We start from the raw sequence: 27,239 nt of genomic DNA on the forward strand, positions 1-27,239 counted from the left end.
GAAATGGGAACGGATGGGAAAATAGAGGAAACAAGATTGGCCATGGATTAATAATTGTTGAAGCTGGTGATGAATCCATGGAACTTCAATATATAATTCTATGTTTATATAGGTTTAAATTTTTCCATAATGAAATAGTTAAGGAAGCAAAAAAGAGTGAGCGAAGTGGTGTGCAGGAGGCAGCCAACAATTGATGTCTCACTCTCACATCAATGTTTCTCTCTCTCTTCCTCTCCCATCTATCTAAAAATCAATTGTTTAAAATCTTAAAAAAAAAAAAAAAAAAAGTGAGAGAAGAAAGGACGGGAGGGAAGGAAAGAGTAAAAAGGAAACCCTTCCCATGCAGTGTGCCACAATTTGTAGAAACAATTTCCATGTATGGATGGCAGGTGACTGATGTACATTTTCTAGACATAAGAAATCCCCAGGCCACATCCAACCCCCCTCCTTCTCCCCCCCTACACTCCCCCCCACCCCACCCCCACCCCCACACACACACATCAAAGTGGATTTAAGATTCTGGGGCTTGTGGACATAGTGTGTCATTTGCACATTTGCATCATCAAAGGCGAGTATCCTCAGTAGACCTTGGTGCCCCTCATTCCCTGTGGTCTCTTGACCAGCCCTCTCCCTCCCTGACATGGTGGACACAGTAAGGAAGCTTGTTGAGTCACACTTGTCCTTTCAGTCATTAACCTCACAGATGGCGCCGTGACAACTCAGGGACTGGAGCAGGGCTGCTCCCCAGAGTCATGTTTGCACACAGGAAAGGAGAAGATTTTACAGGTCTCCAAAATAAATGAGCCCTTGAGAAGAGAAGCAAGGATGTGCTACCAGATGAAGGTTTTCTTCATAAGCACAAACCAAGAGCACAAGGCCACCTGTCACCTGCTAGGGGTCTCTGGGTGTGGGAAGCCAACAAAGAGGGCGGGGATGAGACTCCTGCCCCAGCATTTTGTGATGAGCATTTTTGAGGGGGAGGGGGTTGCAGGGGTTGGGGAGGTTGGAGCCTCGGGGTCTGCCTCTGGGTTCTCTGTTGCAGCCCCATTGGCCTGGGGAAGCTCCTGCAGGCCCAGCTGCTGGGACCCTGGGCGAGCTGCTTGACCACTCAACAATGTAGGTGGGACCACCCATCTCACAAGGAGCCTGTAAGATCAGGACCAATCCAATCGCGGGATTTCATGGAGCTGGTCCCCTCAGCTCTAATTTATCCCCATGGATCTGCTAAATAAAGAGCCAGCACATTTCCTTCCTGCTCCTCTGAGCTGTCCCTCAGAAGTCCCCTGGGGGTCCTTGGCTTTGTCCTGCCTTCCCTCCCCCACAACCCAGAATTGTTCTGTGTGCCTCCCAGCACCCTCAGGGTAGGTTCCCACTGGCTGGATCCCTTCCTTGTGGTCTTGGTAGGGCTTTGGGACTAATCCTTGATCTCATATCTCTGCTGCTCTTTTTAAAGGAAAGAGCCCATTAGGATGTCCTAGAACAGTGGTCAGCAAACTCATTAGTCAATAGAGCCAAATATCAACAGTGCAACGACTGAAATTTCTTTTGAGAGCCAAATTTTTTAAACTTAAACTATATAGGTAGGTACATTGTTATTAACTTAATTAGGGTACTCCTAAGCTGGCCTTTGCTAAAAGCGTCCTCAATCTGATTGAGGTAAGTTTGTTGAGGTCGACCCCTTCAACTCTCTGGCTCACTCAACTCATGCATGAATCTCGCGGCCTGCCTGCCCAGCGTCTCCCTTCGCCCGACCGACCGACACCCCCCACTTCTTCTAACGCCACTTCTTCAAAATAGACTCGCCCAGGCCAAAAACCAACTTCTGCGCATGGGCCACGAAGTTTCAATCGCACTGTACATGCGCGCCCGCACGTGGTATTTTGTGGAAGAGCCACACTCAAGGGGCCAAAGAGCCGCATGTGGCTCGCGAGCCGCGGTTTGCCGACCACTGTCCTAGGATATCTCTCTCTCTCTTTCTCTCTCTTCTCTCTCTATTCTCTCTCTTCTCCTCTCTCTCTCTCGCTCTCACTCTCTCTCTCTCTCTCTCTCTCTCTCTCTCCCCTCAATCATTAACAGCTCTGCCCCCACCTCTGTATTGCTTTGTTCACCTATCTCTCCCCTCCCCTGACCTGTCCTCCTTCCTCCTGACTTCTCTGATCCTGGCTGTGCTCACCGCCTCACTAATTGCCAACCCCACACAGATCCCCTCTCTCTTTACACACTGTCCTCGGTTGCTCTCTTTACTTAACACATCCCAGGTGATCACCCAGACAGAAAGCAGCTCCAAAAACTACTGCTTAATGGATTAACCTGAGCATGACGGAGTGGCTGAGCAAGGATAACCGTGGTGATACCTAATGCTTCCACCCTTCCGCAGGGCACTCCCACTTCAACTCATTGGAACGATCTCAAGGCCCCAGAAGGGGGCACAGGCTAGCACCCTTCTCTCCTTGCCTCTTCCCTCACTTCTAAGGCTCCTCAAATAGCACTGTCTCTGGAGCAGGACTCTGTGCCATGCCCTTTATATCCCCTTTCTCCTTTGCTTCTCAGAGTGTCCCCATTTTACATGGGGGAACTGAGGCACAGAGGGATAAGCAACTTACCCAGGGTCACTCAGGTAGACAGTGACAGACAACTTCCAACCCAGCATCCTGCCTCTAATGCCTACCCTCACCACCAGCCCCAGCTGCAAGAAGCAGCACAGCCAGCACCCAGGAGAGCCCTCCTGGGAGGAGACCTGAAGGGCAGGAGTATATTGACCTTTCGGGGGGCTAAACAAAGGCAGACAGGAACAGGTAAAACCCCCCTGAATTAAGTGCCATGTGCCAGCTGGCCAGTTGGGCACAGTGAGGTCAGGGGAGTAGGAGAGGTCCCAACCGGCCAGAGGAGGGAGGAGCGGCCAGATCTTGGTTCTTTGGGATGGACCTGGGAGGATGGGGATGGTGAGGAGAGGCAGGCTTCTGCCTAGAGCGTGAAGGGACTGCTCTGGGCATGGCAGAGGGCTGGCACTGGCAGAGCCTGCTGTGTGCCAGGCACTGTGCTGGACATTGGGCATGAACCATTTCAGCAGACTCAGCACAAAGGGAGAAGGTTGGGGAGGGGGAGGAGTCCAGTCGGCTGAGTGGACGGTACTTGGGAACAGGGAAAGGAGTTTGGACTAGTTGGAGGTGACTAAGGAATGATCAGTTCACTGTTTAAGCCTTTGGCTGCACCTCCATCCCAGTGAGTCAAGCCAACAGGGAAGCCCAGCTAGCCCTGGTTAGAGGCCCTAGAGAACCTAGGCCAAGCCAGGCCCCACCCAACCACCTCCCTGAGCTGAAGGGGTTTCTTCTTGCACATTTAGGCTGGGCGGGGCCAGGATTGGCTGTCCCATCACCTGGCTGTCCCCCTGAGATGAGCTCTGGGCTGGCTAGGGAGGGATATGGAGCCAGGGCCTGTGGGAACCACTGGTGGCCTGAGCATCCCTAGCCAGGTGAGAAGAGAGGGGAGACCGCCTTGAGGAGGGGGAGACCGGCCTGAGGAGGGTACAGCTGTCAGAACAGTGGGTCTCAACCAGGGGTGATCTCCTCCCACAGGCATCCCTCCCCCCCAGGCATTTCACACTGTCTGGAGACATCTTTGTGGGAGGTGCCACTGGGATCTAGCTAGGGATGCTGCTAAACATCCTCCAATACAACCCCCGCCCCAACAAAGAATGATGTGGCCCAAGATGGCAACAGTGCCAAGGTGGACACCCCGGTGCAGAGTAAGGCGGGTAAGGGGCTGAACTCCAGGCCGCTCCCTCGGATGAAGTGACCCTGCCCTCAAGAGGAGGCATCCGCCGAAACTGGTTTGGCTCAGTGGATAGAGCGTCGGCCTGCGGACTGAAGGGTCCCGGGTTCGATTCCGGTCAAGGGCATGTACCTGGGTTGCGGGCATATCCCCAGTAGGAGATGTGCAGGAGGCAGCTGATCGATGTTTCTCTCTCATCGATGTTTCTAACTCTCTACCTCTCTCCCTTCCTCTCTGTAAAAAATCAATAAAATATATTAAAAAAAAAAAAAAAAGAGGAGGCATCCTTTCCTAATGCGGCCTGATGCATGTGGAGACTAAATGGTGTGTGTGCGAGGGCGGGGGAGAGGCGGTTGGGAGGGAGCCACCGTCAGGAAAAGAGAATGTATCTGCTGTCAACTAGGCTATGATTTGTGCAAAAAAGCAATTTCAAAGAGATATTTAATCTTTAATAGAGGGTCAAAAAGTCAGCCCACATGATGATGTCACCTCCTTGTTGGCACAGAGAGAGGCTTGAAAGCACTGTGCCAAGCACTCCAGGTGGGAAATGAGGTGTGATCAAAGATCTTCATTGCAAAGGATGAGAAACAACATAAATGCCCATGGATGGGGACAAGCTGGATACAGTGGACTATCCTGCAGAAGCAGGACACTGTGTATGTGCAGATATGGAAATGTCTCCAGAACATATAAAGCAGAATGTAAAAAAGCGTGCAGAGCTCTGGTGTGGGCGCTGCCATCAGGTGACAGCAGTGTATTAATAATTGCTTACATTTACATAAAGAGTGGATCTCAAACTTGTGCATCGGAACCTCCCAGACGGCCTTTTTAGCTACACTTCAAACAACACCAACCTTGTTTTTATTGGGGGGCGGGAGGGAATGTGGAGAGTGGCCCACTTTTCTCTCCCAGAGTAGAGCTGCCCAGCTTTCCCGACCCTGACTGGGCGCCCACCGGCCTGGCCACCGGCGCAGCGCTTTAGACAAAGGCCTATAAAGTGGCCTCTTTCCTTAATGGCTCCAGCAACCCAGAGAGACTGTTTCCCAACCGTCAATGGCCGCCGAATGTGAGACGTTCAAGGATTTTGAAGGAATCCTGCAGGAACCGAAGAGTTGGGGCCAATGAAGCAACATGCCCCCCGCCCGCGCCCCCATTTCTTCCCTCATAGATGAGCGAACTGAAGGTCCGATGGAAGGTGGCCGCGGGCCAGGGACAAACCTAGCCCTCCAACATCCCGCCCCCGCCCCCGCTCAGGAAGGAGGAGCGACGGCTACAATGGATCCTCCCGCGGGCTTTGTGCGAGCTTGGAATCCAGCTGTCACCGCCCCACTTGAGGGCGCACATTTCCGGGCTGCCCACCGGCCGGGTCGCTTCGGTAGCCGCTGCCCCGGCAGAGCCAAGAGCCGCCCCCGCCCGCTCCGCGGCCGTCCGGCCCCAATCGCCTCCCGAAATGCCCGTCGACTTCACCGGGTACTGGAAGATGCTGGCCAACGAGAATTTCGAGGAGTACCTGCGCGCGCTCGGTAAGCCACTGCTCGCCGAGCCTGGCCCGGGGCGCCCGCGAGCCCCTCCGAGGCGCTCCTCCCAGGAGCCTGCGCGGAAGGGCGGCCGCCGGGCCCGGGGTGGCCAGCAGGCTTGAACTGGAGGGTGGGGGTGGTCAGGGTTCATTAGTGGTAAATATCTGAGAGTTGGCTCTAAAAGTTGGCTCTAGACGTGGATGATTTTCCTAGGAACGCTGGGCTTGTTTTCCTAGTTGTTTTTTAAGGGGTAGCATAAGGGCGGAAAACTTTGTTGCAAAGAACAAAATAAAGAAAAAGGCGCAAATTGGCTGCGCACAGCGTGCAAGCGAGAGGGAACCCCGCTGTTCTCCTGGGAGCGGGCTCCCGGGCCCCTCTCCCTTAGGAGCAGTTCTCTGAGCTTTCAGGCCCACTCTGCCCCTCTCTGCCCGGCCCCCTGCAGATGTCAATGTGGCCTTGCGCAAAATCGCCAACTTGCTGAAGCCAGACAAAGAGATCGTGCAGGACGGCGACCATATGATCATCCGCACGCTGAGCACTTTTAGAAACTACATCATGGACTTCCAGGTTGGGAAGGAGTTTGAGGAGGATCTGACGGGCATAGATGACCGCAAGTGCATGGTGAGGACCTCCTGCCCAGGGGGGGCGCTGACCAAGGGCTGGGCTCATTCGTTTGAGAGGGGAGCAAGGGCCCTTGTATTCTTAGGGACCAGGGATCTTGGCCTGGTGCCCCAAGTAGGCAGCACCCCTCATCCAGCACCTCCTCCGTGCAAACCGGATGGTTATAGTTCTAAACATTTCGGCTGCTTTAGTTTCTTCTGTGTCCCTACATGTGCTTTATACACTTGACTCCGCCTAATCCTCCCAACAACCTTTGAGGGAGGTCTGAGTACACCCATTTAACAGATGAGAAAACTGTCTCAAAGAGATGAAGTAACATGCCTGGAGCAGCACCAAGAGGGAGGGGTGGGCTGGAATTCCAGGCATGTCTGTCGACTGTTCTCTGGCTGCACTCTGGGTGGTGGAGGAAGGAGAGAGAGCAGGAAGGGAGGAAATAAAGGAGAAACACAGGAAACCCTCTTGAAGTGTAAACTTCCCATATGACCGAGCATGAAGCCACTCTAGGAAGCAGAGGCCACCATGATCCCTGCCAGAAGCCTTCTGACCTGCCCCTTTCTGTCCCCAAACTGGGATTTGGCTCCTGACCATCCATCCCCGTCCCCACCTGTCTTCCGCTCTGCACTGCAGAGCTTCCTTTGAACCTTGCAGCCAACACCTACTGGAAAGGTCAGCTCCTCTGCAGCTCCAGCCAGAGGCTGCAGCAATGGGGGGAGGAGGTGGAGACCCGCCCCCAAGGGTGGGAAGCTGGTGACCGGGAGACCCCAATTAGTGCTGCCACAGCAAACTCCGGAAGGGCAGACCCAGGCCTCCATCAACATTCTCTGGTCACTGGGAGGTCAGGGTACTCGGGTCTCCCTTTCACAGTCTTGGGTCCAGAGCTGGTTTCTGCTTATCGATGAGGCCCTCCCTCTTGTCCTCCCCGCCCCCTTCTGTTATTGGGGGGAGGGGGGGGGTCTGCTGTTTGCCCTGCACTGCGCACAGCCCAGGGAGGGAGGGGTTAGTCCCCCATATTATGCAATAGCAGGCTCCCCAGGAGAAGGGACTGGCGAGAGATGGGATCTGAGCCCTAGGTCTTTGGACTTTGAAGCCCACGCTCCGGCTCTCGGCCAGGTTCCTCTCTGCTGGTAGCCTGTGCAGAAACCAGACGCTGAGGCTCCTTAGGACAGGGGTTGAGGAGTGCTGGTGTCGGATTGAGGAGCCCCAGGCCTGGAGGACTGGTCCTCTGTTGTTGATTCATCTGAAGGCAGTCAGGAGTGAGTATGAGCCTGCTGTTCGGCATGATAGCGGAAGAGGGAGTGGCCGCCCTGGTGTGTCCTTGGAGAGGCTGGTAGTGGGAGAAAACACTATTGTGTCTGTAAAGACCCAAGGCCTCTCATCTGCCCAGAGGCTCTGTGGGAAAGGTCTGCCATGGTGAGGTGAGGGCCCTGCCCTGCCTTTCAGACCTCTGCCCATGATCCGCCCCCTGGCCCGCTGCATGGAATTGCACTGTAAGAACAGTCGTCCCCAGCTCACTCCTGGGGAACTCACAGAGCACAAAAAACATCTGTTTATTTGGGGTCACCCACAGCCTCTGGAATGTATTGGCTTGAAACTGGCTAATTATCTTTGCTCTTTTATTCCCTCCATTAATGCGGAAAACATTCATTGATCACCCAGGAATACTAGGTAATACTCAAGGGCTTACTATGTACCTGGTACTGTTCACATTTTATTTTAATTTGGTCTTCACAACATTTTACAGATAAGAAGACCGAGGCAGGGCTTGTTGTGTGGTCTCTGGGAAGCAAAGTAAATGGCAGAGGGAGGATTTGAATTTGGTCCGTCAGCACCAGAGTGCCTGCCCTTAACCATTGCACTGTACCCGCCGCTTTCCTGACATGCTAGTAGTCACTGCTCCAGGGGCCGGGACACAGCCCAGCACGCACAATCCCTGATGTGCGGGAACTCATAGTCTTTGTGGCGGAGACACACAGTCCATACACTGTGAGATCAGTGGTGACAAAGGGAAGCACGCAGAGGAGGGATCCAGAGGAGTTCTGGAGAGGGGCACTTCTGTACTTGATTATAAAAGAAGAGGAGGAAGGGAGGGTTTTGGACACAAGGGAAGGGACACATAGCCACCTTCTTTTCTTAACCCAGCAGTAGGACAGTGGTAGGTGAGCAGATCAGGGAGCCCAGCGGCTGGGCAAACCGGATGACGTCGGGCAAGATTCATGGTCCCTTCTGCTGTCTCAGGACTCACTAGATGCCCTTTGGGGAGGGACGGCCCCTCTGCCCAGGCCCGCCCTTGGCCCCCACCTCGCCTTTCTCTCCTGACTGCCCAGCTGGATGTCGGGCCATAGTGAAGAGTGTGCTGTGGAAGGGTTAGAACAGAATTCCAGGAACTGCCAGCCTGAGGCTTGTGAATGGAGGGGAGCTGCATGCCAAGATGCCATGCTGGCGGCGGTCTCTGGGCCCTCAGGGACCTGAGCAAGGTGGTGGCCCCTTCTGCTCCACATGCTCTGCACCCACCAGCCAGTCCAGCAGCTGGGAGGAAGCCAGTTTGTTCTCAGCATCAGGTGGCTTCATTCTAACATGTTCTTCCCAGCACATTACAAAGGTGTCATTTCTCACCTGGGATCATTCATTCAGGTGTGTTCATTGCTCTCTCGGTCCTACAAGTATTTCGAGGTGCCGGCTCTGTCTTTGCAGCCCTTTGTTACTGAGATGAATCATATGAGAGTCCTGCCCTCACGGAGTTCAGGGTAAGTGGGGGAGACAGGCCACAGCAGCCAGTCATACTGTGACATGTGCCATGGAGGGAGGAGAGGCAGAGAAGTACCTCCTCCTGGCTCTGGGGGGTCAGGAGAAGTTCCCAAGGAAGTGGAGTCTAAGCTGTGGCTTGAAGGATAGACAGGAAGTCGCCAGGCAAACAGGAAGAGGATGAGAGGAAGGCCAAGGCCAAGAGAGCAGCACTTGGTAAGTGCTATTTCGGACTTATCCCACACCAGGCCCTGGACTCAGTGTGGGGTCACGGAGGTAGCACGGCCCCCTGGAGCCCCCAGGCCAGTGGAGGAGACAGATGCATCTTCAGGCCTTTGCAGCCCAGTGTTGTGATAGAAGCACAGTGGGCTGAGGAGCATAGAACTGGGGTTTGAGGGGCAGTGGTCATGGAAGGCTCCCTGGAGGAGGTCACAACTGAGTGAGGCCTTGAAGGACAAGTAAGAATTAGGGCTGACTTGGAGAAAGGATAAAGCATTCCAGGCAGAGGGAGCCATATGCACAAAGGCCCAGAGGTCAGAAAAGGCCTGGTTGGGAGGAGGTTTCAGGTGAGAGAGGTGCAGTCTGGAAGACTTCAGTGTGGCTGGCGTGCAAAATGTGGCCAAAGGAGAGGAGAGTGATGAGGACTTAAGGAGCCCACAGCCTCAGGGAGCCCATTGCTGGGAGAGAGTGGTCAGCCTGCTGGGAGAGGCGTGGTCAGCCTGCTGGGAGAGGAGTGGTCAGGCTGCTGGGAGAGGTGTGGCCAGCCTGCTGGGAGAGGCGTGGTCAGCCTGCTGGGAGAGGAGTGGTCAGGCTGCTGGGAGAGGCGTGGTCAGGCTGCTGGGAGAGGCGTGGCCATCCTGCTGGAGAGGCGTGGTCAGCCTGCTGGGAGAGGCGTGGTCAGCCTGCTGGGAGAGGCGTGGCCAGCCTGCTGGGAGAGGCGTGGTCAGCCTGCTGGGAGAGGAGCGGTCAGCCTGCTGGGAGAGGAGTGGTCAGGCTGCTGGGAGAGGCGTGGCCATCCTGCTGGAGAGGAGTGGTCAGGCTGCTGGGAGAGGTGTGGCCAGCCTGCTGGGAGAGGCGTGGTCAGCCTGCTGGGAGAGGAGTGGTCAGGCTGCTGGGAGAGGCGTGGCCATCCTGCTGGAGAGGCGTGGCCAGCCTGCTGGGAGAGGCGTGGTCAGGCTGCTGGGAGAGGAGTGGCCAGCCTGCTGGGAGAGGCGTGGTCAGGCTGCTGGGAGAGGAGTGGTCAGCCTGCTGGGAGAGGAGTGGTCAGGCTGCTGGGAGAGGCGTGGCCAGCCTGCTGGGAGAGGCGTGGTCAGGCTGCTGGGAGAGGTGTGGCCAGCCTGCTGGGAGAGGCGTGGCCATCCTGCTGGAGAGGAGTGGTCAGCCTGCTGGGAGAGGAGTGGTCAGGCTGCTGGGAGAGGCGTGGCCATCCTGCTGGAGAGAAGTGGTCAGCCTGCTGGGAGAGGAGTGGTCAGCCTGCTGGGAGAGGAGTGGTCAGCCTGCTGGGAGAGGCGTGGCCATCCTGCTGGAGAGGCGTGGTCAGCCTGCTGGGAGAGGCGTGGTCAGCCTGCTTGGAGAGGAGTGGTCAGGCTGCTGGGAGAGGCGTGGCCATCCTGCTGGGAGAGGAGTGGTCAGCCTGCTGGGAGAGGAGTGGCCAGCCTGCTGGGAGAGGAGTGGTCAGGCTGCTGGGAGAGGCGTGGCCATCCTGCTGGAGAGGAGTGGTCAGCCTGCTGGGAGAGGCGTGGTCAGCCTGCTGGGAGAGGAGTGGTCAGGCTGCTGGGAGAGGCGTGGCCATCCTGCTGGGAGAGGAGTGGTCAGCCTGGTCAGGCTGCTGGGGAGAGGAGTGGTCAGCCTGCTGGGAGAGGTGTGGCCAGCTGCTGGGAGAGGAGTGTTCAGGTGCTTGGAGAGGTGGCCAGCCTGCTGGGAGAGGAGTGGTCAGGCTCTGGGAGGGACGTGGTCAGCAGGCTGGGAGGGAAAGTGGCAAGGCTGCGGAGGAGGCGTGGCCACGCCTGCTGGGAGAGCGTTGTAAGGTGGCTGGGAAGAGAGGCGTGGTCCAGCCTGCTGGAGAGGCGTTGGCAGCCTGCTGGAGAAGGCGTCGGTCGCCGCTGGGGAGAGGCGTTGGTCAGCCTGCTGGCGAGGCGATGGTCAGTCTCTGCTGGAGAGGAGTGGTCAGGCTGCTGGGAGAGGCGTGGCCAGCCCTGCTGGAGAGGCGTGGTCCAGGCCTGCTGGGAGAGGCTGGCAGCCTGCTGGGAGAGGCGTGGCCATCCTGCTGGAGAGGCGTGGTCAGCCTGCTGGGAGAGGTCAGGCTGACATTCCTCTCAGAGGTTCCCTGGCTCAGAGATCTCTGACCCTGCCTCTCTTCCATGGGAACAAGATAAGTTTCCTAGCCAGAGGGTGAAATCTGGCCTGCAGATATGTTTTGTTTGGCCTGTGCAATGTTTGAAAAATTTCAAAGCCAGTTGCCAGTTATTGCCAAAGATTGTAATATTTCATAGAAAAAAAAATCCATATTTCTAGCTGTTTTTACCAAAAAAAAAAAAAAATCAAGATGCTAAAAACACTGGGTGCCTGATTATGTCTGTGCCATGTGGCTCCCTGAGACACTGTCACAGCTGCCCCCTTAGATGGAACAGTCTCCAGTTTACGAAGTCCGCTCACCCCACCCTGTTCCTTGAACTCAAGGACCAGCTGGCCCATCCTCATCGCTGTGCCTTGGGTTCCTGAGCAGCTCGCTAAGCAATGGCTCCCTAAGGGCAAGCCAGCAGCAGCAGCAGCAGCAGCACAAGAATGTTAGAAACAGGTTCTCCGGCCACGCCCCTGGCCTGTGAATCAGAAACTGCAATCCGGGTTTCATGGTGCCCACCAGGTGGTTCTGATGCAGCTAAAGCTTTTGATCCACTGCTTTGGAGTAAAGAAACATCTCTGTGCCTGCGCCTCTCTAAACCAGGTGTAGAGAGCCATGTGCCGCTGGCCGGTTTCGTCCATCACCTGACCCCTGTAGATATTGCCATCCATGCCCAGATTCACAGACATGGCTCACGGTCTCTGCCCAGGCTGAGGCATGCAGGGATTCAGATCCGTGTAGCCAGAGTCACTCACAACGTTCTCAGTCTGTTCTGTTCAGCTCTGACACGCCCCACAAGCAGCAGAGGCTGTCATTTTGGTGGAAATGTATAGACAAGACCCAGGTTTTCTCCCCTGCCTCCTGCACGCCTTTATTCATCTAGATGACATCTCCAGCCCAGTTTGAAACCATTACCATTTATTGAACCATTATCATTTATTGAATGGAGCAATTGTAGGCTGTCGCAGGGTGGGGGACCTTGAAAAAGGAAGGTGCTCCTCAACTTCAAATAGTGTCCCCCACTCTGGGGCCAGGGAATCCCTGGGAATGAGGAATGACGGGGTTCTTTGTTCCCAGCTCCCCCTAGCTCGAGCAGCTGATTCCCAGGAACCACAGCCAGCCTGCTCTGCGTGGTGGTGGCAGAAGGGCCATTTGTCATCCCACCAGGGACACCGGGTCAGGTTTTCCCTGGAGGGGGTGGCTTTGTTCACGCAGGAGCCTGGCGCCTGTTCCTTTAGCTGAGACCTCGCCTTCATATTCAGCTCTGAACTCAGGATGACCCCTTCCACAGAGCCTGCCTTCCACTTCCAGCCTCCGCCCTCCTGTGCAGTCCTTTGTTTTGATTGTAAAAGGGGAAAAATTCAAATAGCAGAGTAGAGAGTCAGTCGACTGAAATGGAAAGGACCCCTTCCCTCTCTTGTCTTGCTTCCCACTCCCAGAGGTTATTCCTGTTACTGTTTCTGGTGGCTCTGTCTGGAAATCTTCCTCCATCTATTAATCAGTTAATTAGTCAATATCTCTAAAGCCAAAAAGGGAGGAAGAAAGGCCCACTTCAAATACCGGTGGTGTTTTTAATTGGTGAAAGAGAGAGAAACATCGATTTGTTCCACCTATTTATGTGCTCATTGCTTGATTCTTGTATATGCGCTAACCGGGGATTGAACTGACAACCTTGGTTGTATCAAGAGAATGCTCTAGCCCAGTGGTCGCCAACCTTTCAGACCTCACGGACCACCGGTTGGCGACTGCTACTCTAGCCAACTGAGCTACTGGCCAGTGCTGTACATTGGTTTTTCACTCAATGATATTTCCTAGGCATCTTTCTATATCAGCACTTATAGATTTTCTGAATTCTGTCCCTTTTAACCATCTATGTTTCCTTCCGTTCCCTCCCTGACTTTCTTGCTTCCATCTGTCCATCATCCATTCATCCGTCCATCTACTTATATGTGGTATACATGAAATCCACCAAACTGCTGTTAACACTTGGGTATAAACTGTTGCCAGCTTTCTGATCCTCTTCTTGACTCATTAAAGCAGCGGTTCTCAATCTGTGGGTTGCGACCCGTTTGGGGGTCAAACGACCCTTTCACGGGGGTCTCCTAAGACCATCGGAAAACATATATAATTACATATTGTTTTTGTGATTAATCACTATGCTTTAATTATGTTCAATTTGTAACAATGAAAATATATCCTGCATATCAGATATTTACATTACGATTCATAACAGTAGCAACATTACAGTTATGAAGTAGCAACGAAAATAATTTTATGGTTGGGGGTCACCACAACATGAGGAACTGTATTAAAGGGTCGCGGCATTAGGAAGGTTGAGAACCACTGCTTTAATGATTAAAGAGATTTTTTTGGTTCTTATTTTTTAAAAACACAATGCCAATGGCAGAAGTAACTCCCTGGGCTGCAGAGCTGAGAATGCCGTCGGATTTGGCAGCCCGTGGGAGCCTCCTCTGCCCAGATCAGGCCCCCAGCATTTGGCTGGTGCCTTTCCCGGGTGGGAACACGGAGTTTCTTTCATTCTTAGCTGAAGTTCTCCGACCTTTGAAATCGTGTCAGCAGCATGCTTGTGAGGATTACTAAAGGGAGAATTAAAGCAACCCAAATAAAATTCACAAAGTAGCTTTCAAAAATCCCACTGGTTTGTTAGGTTTTGATTTTTGTAAGGCTGCAACAAAGGAAAATAGCATGTACTCAGTTCTTACTAAGTGCCATGCCCGTACCAAATGATTTTAGCAATTTTCCTCTCTTGGTTCTCACAACTGCTGTTCTGAAAGTGTCATTATACCCACTTTACAGATGAGAATCTGAGGCTGACAGAGGTTAAGAACCAGCTGGTGGCCGAGGAAGGATTCTGATTAGATAGTCTCTGTTACAAAGCCTCCCATGGAGCTCTGCTGAGGGCTGGCACTTACTGTGAGCCCCATCACAACCTGGAGGTAGTCAGTATTGACAAGGCTTGACGATGTGGAGAAGAGTGACTGACCTTAAAGGATTCACACAATGCCTCTGTTTTCACATCTGCAAAATGGGCATCATGACTGCTGCTTACAAGGCACTTTCTGAGGACCATAGAACTAGTTCAGGGGACTGTGCCTTGTGAAGCCACAATGCTGTGTGCAACAAAGTGCCAGAGCCCTCTGATGCCCTAGACTGAAGGTTTACCATCCCAGTCTCTGAGGATGTCCAGCCCCTCACAGTCAACCCAGAGCCCTGGCTCCACAGGGCGTGGAAGCAGAGAGGTGGGTGGGGCAGAAAACCCCTCCACTCTCCCCTGCAGGCATCCAGAGTCTGTAACTCGATCACTGCCCTTAGGGCCCCATTTCCCCCATGGAAGTCTCTGGAAACCAACCCCTCCAGCCCGGGTCCTATTGCAGACATTTCACATGTGATTAGGATTTATTCATATTTGACTTGGAGCTGATGGGAATCTCAGAGAGCAAGGACCATGCCTGGTTCACAATAGCTTCCTCCCTGGGAAGCATTTTTGATATTTTTGTTGCTGTCTCTGTTATATAAATTGAGTTGTGCTAGAGCTCGCGCGCATACACACACACACACACACACACACACACACACACACACACACACACGCTTGTCCTCCAAAGGGGAACCCCAGGTCCCTGTCCTGCTGCCTGAAATGCCTCCATCAGAGCACATTAATTTTGGTTAACTATCCAGACTTCTTTCTGTGTTCCTTTAATATGTAAATACCTCGGAGTGCTAGCTAGCTGCCTCTAATACAGTGGTTCTCAACCTTCCTAACGCCGTGACCCTTTAATACAGTTCCTCATGTTGTGGTGACCCCCAACCATAAAATTATTTTCATTGCTACTTCATAACTGTAATGTTGCTACTGTTATGAATCGTAATGTAAATATCTGATATGCAGGATGTATTTTCATTGTTACAAATTGAACATAATTAAAGCATAGTGATTAACCACGAAAACAATATGTAATTATATATGTTTTCCGATGGTCTTAGGCGACCCCTGTGAAAGGGTTGTTTGACCCCCAAAGGGGTCACGACCCACAGGTTGAGAACCGCTGCTCTAATACCTGGGTGTCAATGCTCTCCTTCCTGCCTGCCTTCCCCCTTCTTTCCTGGCTGAGGATCCTAGGTCAGATGGGAGCACTCTGGGGAAGAACTGTATAACGAAGATGGGCCTGAAGGCAGGGGGTAAGGGTGCAGGGGAGCCCAGGCTGCAGCACCCACCTTTGTCAGCCTTGCAACAGACTGGCTCCACCCTCAGAAAATGAGGGGAGAAATCCCAGCTTACAATGTGCAATGAGTCAAAAGAGTCACCTTAGAGATCCTGCTTATGGGATTATAGTCCAGGAAAATCATTCAAAAGAAAAAAACAAACTGTTGGTAGGAAGGTATCTGTAGCTGTGTGGTAATAATCCTCAACAACCCACCCCACGTGAGGGCTATTACTCTGTGGCAGGCCCTGCCTCCAGCCATCCTAGAGGGGATGCTGCTCTCCCATTTCACAGACAGACCTGAGGGGCCTGCCCCCATCACACTACTGGTGACTCTCCTTCAGATCTCGGAGATTCCTGCTTTGTGTGGTTTACAGAACAGGCTGCCTCCTGCCGGTGTTCCTAGTTGCCAGGTGACCACGGTGGTTGGAGTGACTGGCGTTTTAATTCCATAGAGCACCGCGTAGCCATGTAAATGATCCCCGTGAAGATAAATGAAAAGCGTTTATGGGCAATCAGTCAACAAGTTCCACACATTCTGCAGCTTAGCGTCTCTTTCCCCATTCCCCATCCCCACAGTTCTGCCGACCTCTTGCCTGTAGTAATGATAGCAGCATCTCTTGTGCTTACTGTGTGCCAGGCTGTGTTCCGTAGATTGTTTTATTTAATGACTGCATTGGTCCCCCTCCCTCTGCCTTCAACACTGCAGCCCAACCTTCCCATTCTAAAAAGGGAATCTGATCATGCTACTCAAAGCTCAACACCACCAGAGGCTCCCCAGGGTTGACAGGCAAAGCCAGGCCACATTTAGCCCCATTCCCTACCTCACACCATATACTTTGCCCCCCTCACCCTTTGCAGGTGCCTTCACTTGCCATCCCCTTTTTGCATTTCTCTGCTCACTTCCCTGGGATAAGGCCCCCACCTCCTCCTCCAGGAAGATAAGTTCTCATTGGTCAAGACCAGCCCAGGTTTAACTGCTCCATCAGTCTTGTCCTGACTCCCCATCCTCATTCTTGCCTTCTCCTCCCTGCTTCTCTCTGCAGGTGCCGCTCCCCAGGAAACCTGTGACACCTCTTAATGCATCTGAGATTCCAGACAGTGGGGCCTACTCCTTTGTATCCCCAGTGCCTAGCACAAGGGGCTCCAATGTGTTTGTCAAATGAGTGTTAAGTACAGATAGCAGGCCCTCAAAGAATATAAATGGTCCCCATCGATCCTATCACTGCAAGACCCACTTGCCATTTAATAATAGCTAAAGCGTGTTCATATTTCCCACGTGCTAGGAATTCTAAGCACTTCCCACGCATTCGTTCTTTAATCCTCACAATTCCCTGATGAAAATGCCAGAATTCTTCCTGTATTATCAATGAAGACAATGAAAGGCAGAACAGGTGTCTTGTCTGAGATCAGGTAACTGGCAGAGCAGGGCTTGGCTCCTGCTGGTCTGATTCTAGATCAGCCGTGGGCAAACTACGGCCTGCGGGCCGGATCCGGCCCGTTTGAAATGAATAAAACTAAAAAAAAAAAGACCGTACCCTTTTATGTAATGATGTTTACTTGGAATTTATATCAGTTCACACAAACATTCCATCCATGCTTTTGTTCCGGCCCTCCGGTCCAGTTTAAGAACCCATTGTGGCCCTCGAGTCAAAAAGTTTGCCCACCCCATTCTAGATTGTCACTAGAGAGAGATGACGTCGTTGTTATGCTAAGGGGGTCAAAGCTCTGGATTAATCCCTTTGTGAAGCTCTTGCAATCTGAAATGCAGTGTCCCTCTGCAAAGCGGTCGTGTCAGGGAGTGGACTCGTCGGGTGCAGAGGAGTGACATCTGGTTTGCCATCCCCGATGGTGGAGGCTACTTTGCAGGCCAACAACCCAGCTTCAAGGACTGAGGGCAGCTGCTCCTGACCCTCCTTCAAGCTCTTGCTTGTCCACAGCCCAGCTCCCTCTGAGACAGTCTGGCTGATTTGTAACCAGTTTAGCTCTGGAGCCAGACTATCATCTTGGGAATCTCATCTCTGCCACTTAAAACCTACTGCCCTTAAGCAAGTTACTTCGCCTCTCTGTGCCTTTACTTGTCCGTGAAGTGGGGATAATTATACAGTGAGAGATACCTACTCCCTGGGGAGGAGTAGATGCAGGAAAGCCTGCACGTAACTGCCCTAGTGATATGAGTTATTAATTCTCGCACCTTGGAAACCATGTCCATCAAAAGACAAATTCTGGGGCCTGTAACGTGTGGAGGGACACCTGGCCGTGCAGAGAAAAGCTAACAGGGTCCCATGAGCGGAGGTAGGCCCATAGACACAGGCTGGGCAAGGGCAGAGGGGAACCACTGCTTACCAAGTATTGTATGTGCCGAGCACTGAAATTGGTCCTTGCAGCCCCTTGTTTCACTTCCTCCTTTGGCTCCGTTCCATGGCAAACCCATTTTGCAGATGAAAAAATGGAGGCTCCAATGTGGAGTAAGTGGCTCGAGGTCACCCGCTAGAAGGAGGTGGGCATGGGTTGGAGCTCAGTCCTGCCCAAGGCTCTCTTTGGGTCTCTCCTGAGTGCCCAGCTCCGGCAGGAGAACCCAGGCCCACTGCAGTAGGTGCTATTTCCCGGTGACGGCATCCATGGCAGCACGATAGTCCTATGGGCACAGGGGGCAGTGCATGTTCAGAGTTGGGCAGAAGGGGGTTACACCATGGCTGATGCTCTCGCTGGCTGTGTGGCCCTGCATGATGACCAAGTGCTCCGGGCCTGAGAAAGTCAGGGCCCTGTCATACCAGGGGCTAACCCCATTTTATAAGGCTGACCTAAGGAAGAATGAACAGCCACATTGCCTGGGCTATCTTGCCTTTTAAAAATGGGTGTTCATGGCCTGAAAAATAACTAGAGTATCCCTATTCATTCAGCAATGGTGATGCGCCTTTTCTCTGCCAGAGATTCTAAGGTGGGAGCTGACATCCTTCTGGGACTGAAAGGATCCAGACCCCTGACCTGCTCCCTCTTCCCCGATTACCGAGCCAGCATCTCTTATCTTCTGGGAGCTGTTTGTTTCTGTCCTCCTTGAAAGATTAAAAAAAAATAGAGGCGGACTCGGCCTTTCAGAGCCCCTCTGAGCCTTTTTGGCAGGACGGCGTCCCCTTATGCCCCTCCCACTTCGGATGGACCCGATAATCCTTGCACTGGCTGAGTAACAGAGCTGGCTCTGCCTGCCCGAGAAGCAAACATCTGGATTCTCCATTGCACCAGGCTTGGCTGGTGGAGCCACAGAGATGTGAGGTTGAGGAAGAAGAGAGGCCGTGAGTGGTCTCCCCAGTAAATTCAGGGGTGGGAGTGCAGGCTCAGGCTCCATGGGAGGGTTATGCCAAGAGAGTCCAGCAAGGCAATGCCCCTCATGTCGCCCCTGCACAGCCTGCATCTGTCCAGGCTGTGCCCTCTGTCTGGGAGTCTCTTGGGCTTCTTTTTCAATTTTTACTTTATAACCCAGACTTTATGAAGTTTTTGGTGTCAATTCCAGCATGACCCCCAATATTACCTCTTCCAGGAACCCTTCCCTACTGGACCTCTGTTCCCAGGTCAGAGGCTGATGATGAGGCTTCCCCCTTGCATAGCTACATGCCGGCACCTGCCTTTAACCAGCACTTCCCGTTCTGCTGGAATCCTCTGTCTGCTTGTCTTCTTTTCCAGTAGTGTGTGACCTGCCTCTATGTCCTGCACCTGACGCTGGTGTGCAGGCGTGGAACCCACAATGGCTGACTGTTGTTTCCTTGCACAGAACCGCGCTGCAAAAGCCTACTGCTCATTCAAGGGTCAGGTCAGGGCACGGCAGAGCACAGTAGCCAAGAGTGCTACTAGAGGGCAATCTCATCTGCCCACTTCCTGGGTGCATGACCTGGAAGCCTCAGTCTCCACATCTGTAAAATGGGGAGAAGCATAACTGCTCCAGGTGGTTTAAGGAATCAACTTGCTGCGACCCATGTTCTGTTTAATGTCCTGTCCAGGACGTAGTGAGTGTTCAGTGTGTGTTGTTAGGATGATGATGGTGACAGTGATCCCCTTCCACCAGGAAGCCTTCCCAGCATCCCAGACGTGTACACGTCTGCCTTCCCTGCAGGCTGAGCCCAGCCTCAGGGCCACCCTCAGTGCTGGTCCCCTAGGACTGCGTGCAGTTCTACAGGAGCTCTGCGACCATCTCCAGCCCCATTGCCCTCCTCCCCACCCAGAACCATGGCCTCCTGGGGCCTCGGGATCTCGGACAGTTTTTTGTTTAAAATTGATTCAGGGTACTTTCTTACATATTTAAGGAGGTTTGAAAAATAACATGTCAAGAAGAGTCTTAACATTTTTTGGTGTTTTTTTGTTGTTGTTGTTTGGTTTTTTATTTTTTTGAGCGGAGACAACAGAGTCTTAACATTTTATCATTGTGTTTATCCTAAGAATTAGTTATCATGTGCTATAAGCTTCTTTGTGGTATTGGAATTGCATTCTTCATGCCCACAAAGGCCTTTTTGTGGCTTCATTGGTTTGTAGTAGTTGCTTTTAACAGCGTTTATGTCCCTAATTACTTGTTCACATTTTAAGGCCTTATTAATTTAGTTTTAATCTGCTTTTAGAGCGAATTGGCTTTCCCTTCGCATGTGCTGATTTTAGGTAATTGCCAGCCCCCTAGGAATGGTTCAGAGGAAGTGGAGCCACTCAGGCTCCATGGGAGGGTTATGCCAAGAGAGTCCAGCAAGGCAATGCCCCTCATGTCGCCCCTGCACAGCCTACATCTGTCCAGGCTGTGCCCTCTGTCTGGGAGTCTCTTGGGCTTCTTTTTCAATTTTTACTTTATAACCCAGACTCAGCACAGCCACTCAGCAGCAGCCTGGCCTCACGGCAGCGAGTGCACTCCTCAGCCAGAGAGAAGTGGGTTTAAGTGATGGCTGGACTCCTAACCCCTAGGTGGCTTGGGCTGGTGACTTAACTAAGCTGCGTTTTTATCAGCTTTAAAGGTCAAGTGAAGCACTATGGAACCCTCCCCGCACAGGGTTCTATGTGACCCTCCTTGACCTTCCCACAAGCTCCAGAGGGAGGCTGCGAACGTCCTCATTGTCCCAGGAACCCTCAAAGGGTAGAGCACACTGGAAGCTCGAACCCCAGGAGGACGGGCCAATTGGCCTCGTGCAGTAATTCACACCACATGCAGGAGTACACTGTCTGGGTTTTTCAATTCATCCCCCAAATTTAAAGAGCACAGGTTTGGAGTCAGGCCTGTGTCAGTCCTGGCTCTGGCCTCTGCAGGCAGAATCAGCGTGGACAAGACCTGCCCTGTGAAGCTCTGACTCTACAACCACAGAAAACAAGATCCACTCCCAGCCTCTGGGAGGTCCCTAAGCAGGGGGCCTCCTAGAGCTGGGCGGGTAAGAGTGAAAGGATGAGTGATTGATCGTCTCCCTGCCCTGCTCACCGGAGTGGGAGTTTGGACATGTGGGAACTGTAACAAATGTCACAAATTCTTGGCAGCCAACTTGAATCCCACTAGTTGTGGTTCATGCCAGGTCACTACCAAAAATGAATCCATTTAATGGGAATGGCCTGTCACTTCTAGTACAGGTCACTAGCACAAGGCCAGGAGGCTCGAGACTTCCCTGGGACATCCTTCCTCGGGCCGCCTGCAGGAGTCAGGTTTTCTGTCACTGTCCCCGTGCAGCTGTGCCAGCGGGGCTTTCTAAGTGGTCAGGGGAGCTAGACAATGGCTTTTAAGGTGACAGTACCTTGTCAGAGTGATGCAGAGCTGTCTGCATTCATCTGTTGGTGCATGTCTTTTGGGGAAAGCTGCTGACAAGGCCAAAGTATTGGAGGTTATTCATTTTTAATAGAAAAGTTAGACTGGCTTTGCTTTACAACCAGCTGCTCTGGGCTCCAGCCCATTGGCCAACTTTTAGGTGGACTATGCGATGAGAATTACTGTTGAAAGGGGAGCTGAGTGTAGCCATACTTCCCCCCTTGTCCTTGGATTTGTCTGGGCTTCATATCCAAGGTGACACCCCAGAGCTCATAGGGTTGAGGACTGGAGGCAGCATTGCCCATCCCCATGTTTTGTACCATGTTCACCTCAGCCCCCAGAGCAAGCATGTCAAACACAAAGGCTAACACGGACCAAATAAACAAGGTTTCAGGTTATGTGGACCACAAAAAAACAAAAGCTTCAATTTTCATAGAAACGTGAGTTTATTTCGATAAAGACATGCTGAATACAAAGGGCTGAAATAAATGAGTCATCGTTAACATCAAATAATAGAACATTTTAATAAAAATATTTTTTCTTGAACATTACCTTACCAGACACTGAATAACTGCACAAATTCATAAGCATTACGCAAATAAACCTGTTTTTCTTGTTCTCCGAAAGCGAAATATTTCCTGTTGTGCACACCAAACAAGTCAGTCCAAGACTAATGACGTGGCCATTGGCTGCTAAAATATTCGCTGCTAGTATTAGTGGAGAGAAATGGTGCACCTGTGCAGAAAGCACAGAAGGGAAATGAATGCAACACGATTATAGTAATCAGTCAATTAGCGAACATTGTAGTTCGTTATTAATAATCATGTACAACAGTATATTGTAAAAATTAAGTTATAAAATTTTTATTAAAACATGTCTTACATACGTTATATTGGCTGGGCCGCAAAGATATTCGCTGTGGGCCACATGCGGCCCACAGGCCTCGAGCTTGACATGCTTGCCCCAGAGCATCTGCCGCTTGAGAAGCATCAGGAACATCCTTTTGGCTGAAATTTCCCCCGTGAGACCCCGATTAAATGGACTCTGCAGGGTGAGGGTCCAAACTAGACTGAATGAGATCTGGGACAAGCTGAGCCCCTGTCCCAGACCTCACTGCTCCGGGTCTAGCAAAGGTGGCCACAGAATGGCCTCTTCCTGGGTCCCGGGAAGGTGGTTATCAGAAGATCTCTTTTGTGTCATAAGGGAACAAGGGACCATTGTTTGTTACCCATTCCCCTTGCAACATTGCTTTCTTTCCTCTCCATTGTTTGTGGGTGATCATCGCCTCCCTGGCTCTCCCCCTCCCCCCTTTTCTGTTCTTAGGATAAATCTGATCCTCTGGGCAATGGATAGTTTATTCCCACAGGACACAAAGCTTAAAAGGAACTCCCTCCCACCACAAGTGACTGTGGAGTAGAGGCAAGAGAACTAAGTCACGTTTTTGGAGTCATCACAGCTATCTGTGGGAAGGCTCCAAACAGATCTTCTGCCTGCACAAAGACTCATTCAATTCTACAGCAAGCGGACATAGCCGTGCTCCTTGGCGCCCAGCTCAGCAGGCGGCACGGCCTCCTGTTGGAGCCACGTCTCTGGGAAGGGAAGGAGCTTCTGAAACATTTAGTCGTGATAAATAGCACGCCCATCAGTCTTCATGAAAGACTTTAGTTATTGTCCAACTTCAGCAAGCAAATCCCATTCATATCTGAGCTCTGCCTCATATGCCAGCCCTACTTTTTAAAAAACAGAGATATGTATATGTGTATCAATATAAAATAACACTAGACAGAAATCTAGATGTTAGAGTAATTATCTCTGAAGAAGCAAGATCCCACACATTCTTTGCATGACTATGTTCTTTTTAGAGCATTTCTTGTGTTTTCCAGTACAGAGGGTGTGAATATGCTCATTGACGCTTCTGTTTCCGGTAGAGGCAGAAGTATGTATATCGTAACCGAGACCCAGTGAGTCTCTCTTGGCCTCTGATGAGTCTGGAGCCCTCAGTATGCAGAGTAGACTCTGGATTAGCACGCGAAGAGTAGCTGTTCAGGTATTCTTAGCAGCTCCTTGAAGTCCAGAGCTGCCTGCTTTCTCAGTCCCCTCTCCCCTTCACAGGCCGAGGATGGACAAGGCGGCCAGTGAATGGGCATCTTGTCTTGTGACTTGAGGTCATTAATGGTCATGACCCATGTCAACTCTCATCAGACATGAACTTCATTATGTTCTGACTTGGAGGTGGGATCTTCTCTCAGGTTTGGGGCTGGCCATGTGCCCCGAGTGAGCTCTGCAGGGGAAGAGCCGCCCCCACCCAAGTCCTCCTGTGCCCCGTCACCTCCAGGGGACATGCTCCAGGGGCAGAAGTCCGATTTATTCCTGTGCAAACAAAGGTGGGGGAACAGCTGGCTCCACTTGTCACCCTTGTGCATGTGTCTCCTTGTGGCGTCATCCCAACAGCAGAGGGCAGTAGTGATCAGCAAGTCCAGGAAAGAGATGGGTTACCAGCCAGGAGCAGGTGGTCCTCCTATAGGGAGTGGCCACACTCACCCCACACCCATTCCCAGATTTCTCCTTCTCTCCTGAATGCTTATCAGGCTGTTGCTGACTGTCCTGACTCAGCTGAGCCAGGGCAGGAGCACAAGAACCCTAGAACCTTACCTCTGTGAAGCGGGGCCTCTGACCCCCTGGCATGACAGATGGGGACACTGGGGCCCAGAGAAGGAACTTGCTCAGAGTCACACAGGGAACCAGGGGCAGAGGAGTTCTAACTGCTTTAGTGAGGAAGCAGGCCCCGGTAGAAGGGCTGTTCAGCGGGAGGCGGGTGGCTGCAGGTAGGAGAGATGCCCACTGCACGTGTACACAGGCCTCAGCCTAGACCACGAGCTCCTGGATTGTCTCACCTCTAAATTCCAACACTCTGAGCCCCGTATTTCTGGGTGGGCCCTTTGCCGCTCCAGTAAGACCGTGATGTCTCCCATTGGCACAGGCTGGGCCTCTTTCGGTCTGTTTTCCCTTCCGCACACCCAGCGCCTGGCAGGGCACCCAGTGCTCAAGGAAGATGTGAGGGCTCAAGGTGGTGGGTGCAGATGGGTAGCAAGCACCGACAGGAAAGGGGACCTCCTTCTCTCTCCCCACCATCCCGAGAGCTTCCTGAGCACGTCTGCGCTATCTCGTCTCTGGGCCTTCGTCTCATGGTGGTCTCTCAACAGCCTGCTCCCCACTCTCCCTTTCTCTGCTTCAGCTCCATTCTTCTGTCGCTCAAGGCCCAGCCCTGGTGCCTCCCCCTCCCAGAGCCTCACCTTCCCTGACTCTCATCTGGATTCCCGCCTCCTTGGTCTGTAACTGGTGACCCTGGGCCACTAAGGAAGCTGTGAAGGTTGGTGGGGAGGAGGACTTCAGGGCCCCGCAGGTCTGTGTTCCAACCTGGCACTGCCACTGACCATCTGGATGAACTTGGCAAGTCTCTGAGCCGGATCTGTAAAACGGAGATGCTAATCCATGTTCCACATGGACAGTCAGGAGGATCTAGAGACGCACTGGAGTGCCTGCAGGAGCTGCCACTCCTACCTGTAGCTGGCATTTGTGTCTGGGTTGTTCTCCGTAAGATGAACAGCTCTTTGAGGGCAGGGGTGTGGTCTTATTGGTGTCCCAAGTGAATGAATGAGTGAATTCTGGGGATGGGCAGAGAAGTCTGTGAAGTCTGCTTTTTACCAGCAAGATGCAGGACAGCCGCCCTCACTGTCCCCCCAGCCCCCCCCACACACGCAGTGTGCACTCAGCCCTTGGAAGCCCCTCCTCCCTTCCAGCCCCATTCTCAGCTGCCCCACCTCAATGACATTTTCTCTCCTAATTACCCTTCTAAATGAAATTTGTTAAGGTTGATGTAATTTTTAAACTGATTTGCATATTTTAATTTAATTTTAATTTGTTGTTGTTAATCCTTACCCAAGGTTATTTTTCCATTGGTTTTTAGAGAGAGTGGAAGGGAGACGGGAGAGACAGAGAGAGAGAAACATCAATGTGAGAGAAACATCAATCTGTTGCCTCCTGCACGAGCCCAGACCAGGAGCCAGGGATCAAGTCTACAACTGAGTTACCTGCCCTTGACTGGAAATCAAACCCAAGACCCCTCAGTCCTCAGGCCAGTGCTCTATCCACTGAGCCAGACTGGCTAGGGCTGATTTGTATATTTTCATAAGAGCATGTGATGGACGGGGTGTATTAAAGAGCACGTGATAGACAAGGAGTATTAGGCTGCAAACTTTCTGTAAAATTGACTGAATGATCGATTGGGGTTGCCCTTCCTCCAGCCCTCGGGGTGGGTGCTAGCTCAAGACTGACATAAACTCGTTTTTTGCTTGGCAGACCACGGTGAGCTGGGATGGGGACAAGCTCCAGTGTGTGCAGAAGGGTGAGAAGGAAGGACGTGGCTGGACCCAGTGGATTGAGGGTGATGAGCTGCACCTGGTAGGTTCCTGGGGCGAGGGTGGGACCGGTCCTGCTGTGGTTCCTATTTGCAAGATGAGGGCATAGAGACTCACCTCCAAGTCACACAGCTAGAAAGTGGCAGAACTAAATTTACTCCCAAGTAATGTCTCTTTTCACCATGCCAACTGTGGCAGGCCAGCACCCAGGACAATTCTCTAAGCAAGACATGATCTCAACAATCCAGGTCGGGGAGGTGAAGCCTTTCTCAGCTCAGCTGTGGGCCCCACTCACCCTGCCCTCCAGCCTGGGACCTCTGGTCAAAGCTACCTCTGCTCCATGCATTGCCTGGAAAAAGCACCCACAAATCCAGAGAAGGGACCTTAGCATCCGGAGGGCTAAATGTTTCCTCGAAAAGGCGACCTCTCATCACTTCTGTGCCCTTGGACTTCCCCAACCATCTTCCTTCTAAGAAAGGAGTCTGGTCCGGGTGATCTGGGTTCTAGTCCTGACTCACTGGGTGCCTTTCAGTCGGTATCTTCCTTCCTTCAGCTCATCTGCAAAATGCCCTCCTACCACATAGGGGTTCTGCAAAGATCAGGGCCTGCAAGAGCTCTGGGACGTGTACGGGCGAAGAGACATGAGGGCATTATATTCAGAGGCGGCTTAGGAGGATACAGAGAGCCAGGCTGCAGTGCCTGGCCTTGAGCATCTCCTCCCTGGGCCTTCCTTCCTCAGCTGCACGAGAGAGGGTAGCTGTGTGATCTCCACGGGCCTTTCTGCTCAATGGTTCTGTGGCTCCGTGACAGGGTGCAGACTGGGGCCACAGGCCTCTTTTATTTGGCCATCAATGGGCTTCAGACTTCTTCAGCCAACAATTTAACAGGAAATGTCACATGAATATTTTGATTTCTAGCCTTCAAAAAAACCAAAAAACAAAAAACCCTTGGAAGGGGTGGCAACACTGTGCTGTCATTCCCCCTGGCAGCAATCATCAGGGCTGCCTGCAGGCAGGGCATGGCTTTCTTGGCTATGTACTACCTGGGAGTGTTTAGTACTACCTAGGAGTGTTTAATAATAGCAATTTCAGTACCCCACCCACTGAGGTGCTGATAAAACTGGTCTAGCCTGGACCCAGGCATTTTTCAAGCTCCCCAGCTAACTCCAGCATGCAAGTGAAGCTTGGAAGCAGCATGCGAGTTTGCCCCCCCGAGTCTGTGGCAACTTATTGAGCCCTTTGAGGGGTCGAGCCTTGTGTCTGGACCTGATTTCTTCCAAGGCTGGACACAGACTCTGTCCTGGGTTTAGGCCTGAGGTTTGGAGAGTCTTTGGGCCCATTAGGGAGGCAGTGGGAGCATCAGAGGGTCAGTCTTGTTGGTCAGCTCTGAACCACATCAGTTTCCCAACCAGCTCTCATCACAGGCTGTAGCCTCATCTGCACTGATCCAGTTCAACCAACTCTCCAAGGAATTGGTTAGTTCAGACCAACTCTTGGGAAGAACAGCAGCCACTGAGTATTTCCTAAGTTGCTGCCCCTAGAAGTACTGACCCCTCGTGTGGCCTTCGTCTGGCCAATGACAAGCATCTGTTTTTGTTTCAGGAGATGAGAGTGGAGGGTGTGGTCTGCAAGCAAGTGTTCAAGAAGGTGCACTGAAGCCGGGGCAGACCTCAGTCTCGGGGAGTGAGTGGCATGGGCATGCGGGCGGGGGTCCCCGGTCTGCACAGCATGGGGCAGAAACGTCCAGCCACCTCCAGGTACCGGTTAGCAGTCTGTCTCTTGGCCTTGTCCCTTTCCCTTTTCTTAGAACAAAACCATCCCAATAAAAGTGCTCTCTGCTCAAGAC

At 52.4% G+C, this 27,239-nt stretch overlaps 1 protein-coding gene across 1 annotated transcript; it reads left to right on the plus strand.

Annotated features, from left to right (window-relative positions):
- The first annotated feature begins 5,031 nt into the window (after window positions 1–5,031).
- On the plus strand, window positions 5,032–27,238 carry RBP1 (retinol binding protein 1). The gene is given in 5 exon segments (XM_036332400.1): window positions 5,032–5,190; window positions 5,192–5,294; window positions 5,731–5,909; window positions 25,336–25,437; window positions 26,996–27,238. Coding segments are annotated over 5 exon segments (582 nt in total). The 5' UTR covers window positions 5,032–5,046; the 3' UTR covers window positions 27,050–27,238.
- Window position 27,239: the final 1 nt, after the last annotated feature.

This window comes from Myotis myotis, unplaced genomic scaffold, assembly GCF_014108235.1.
Source record: "Myotis myotis isolate mMyoMyo1 unplaced genomic scaffold, mMyoMyo1.p scaffold_m19_p_13, whole genome shotgun sequence".
NCBI classification, from domain to species: Eukaryota; Metazoa; Chordata; class Mammalia; order Chiroptera; family Vespertilionidae; genus Myotis; species Myotis myotis.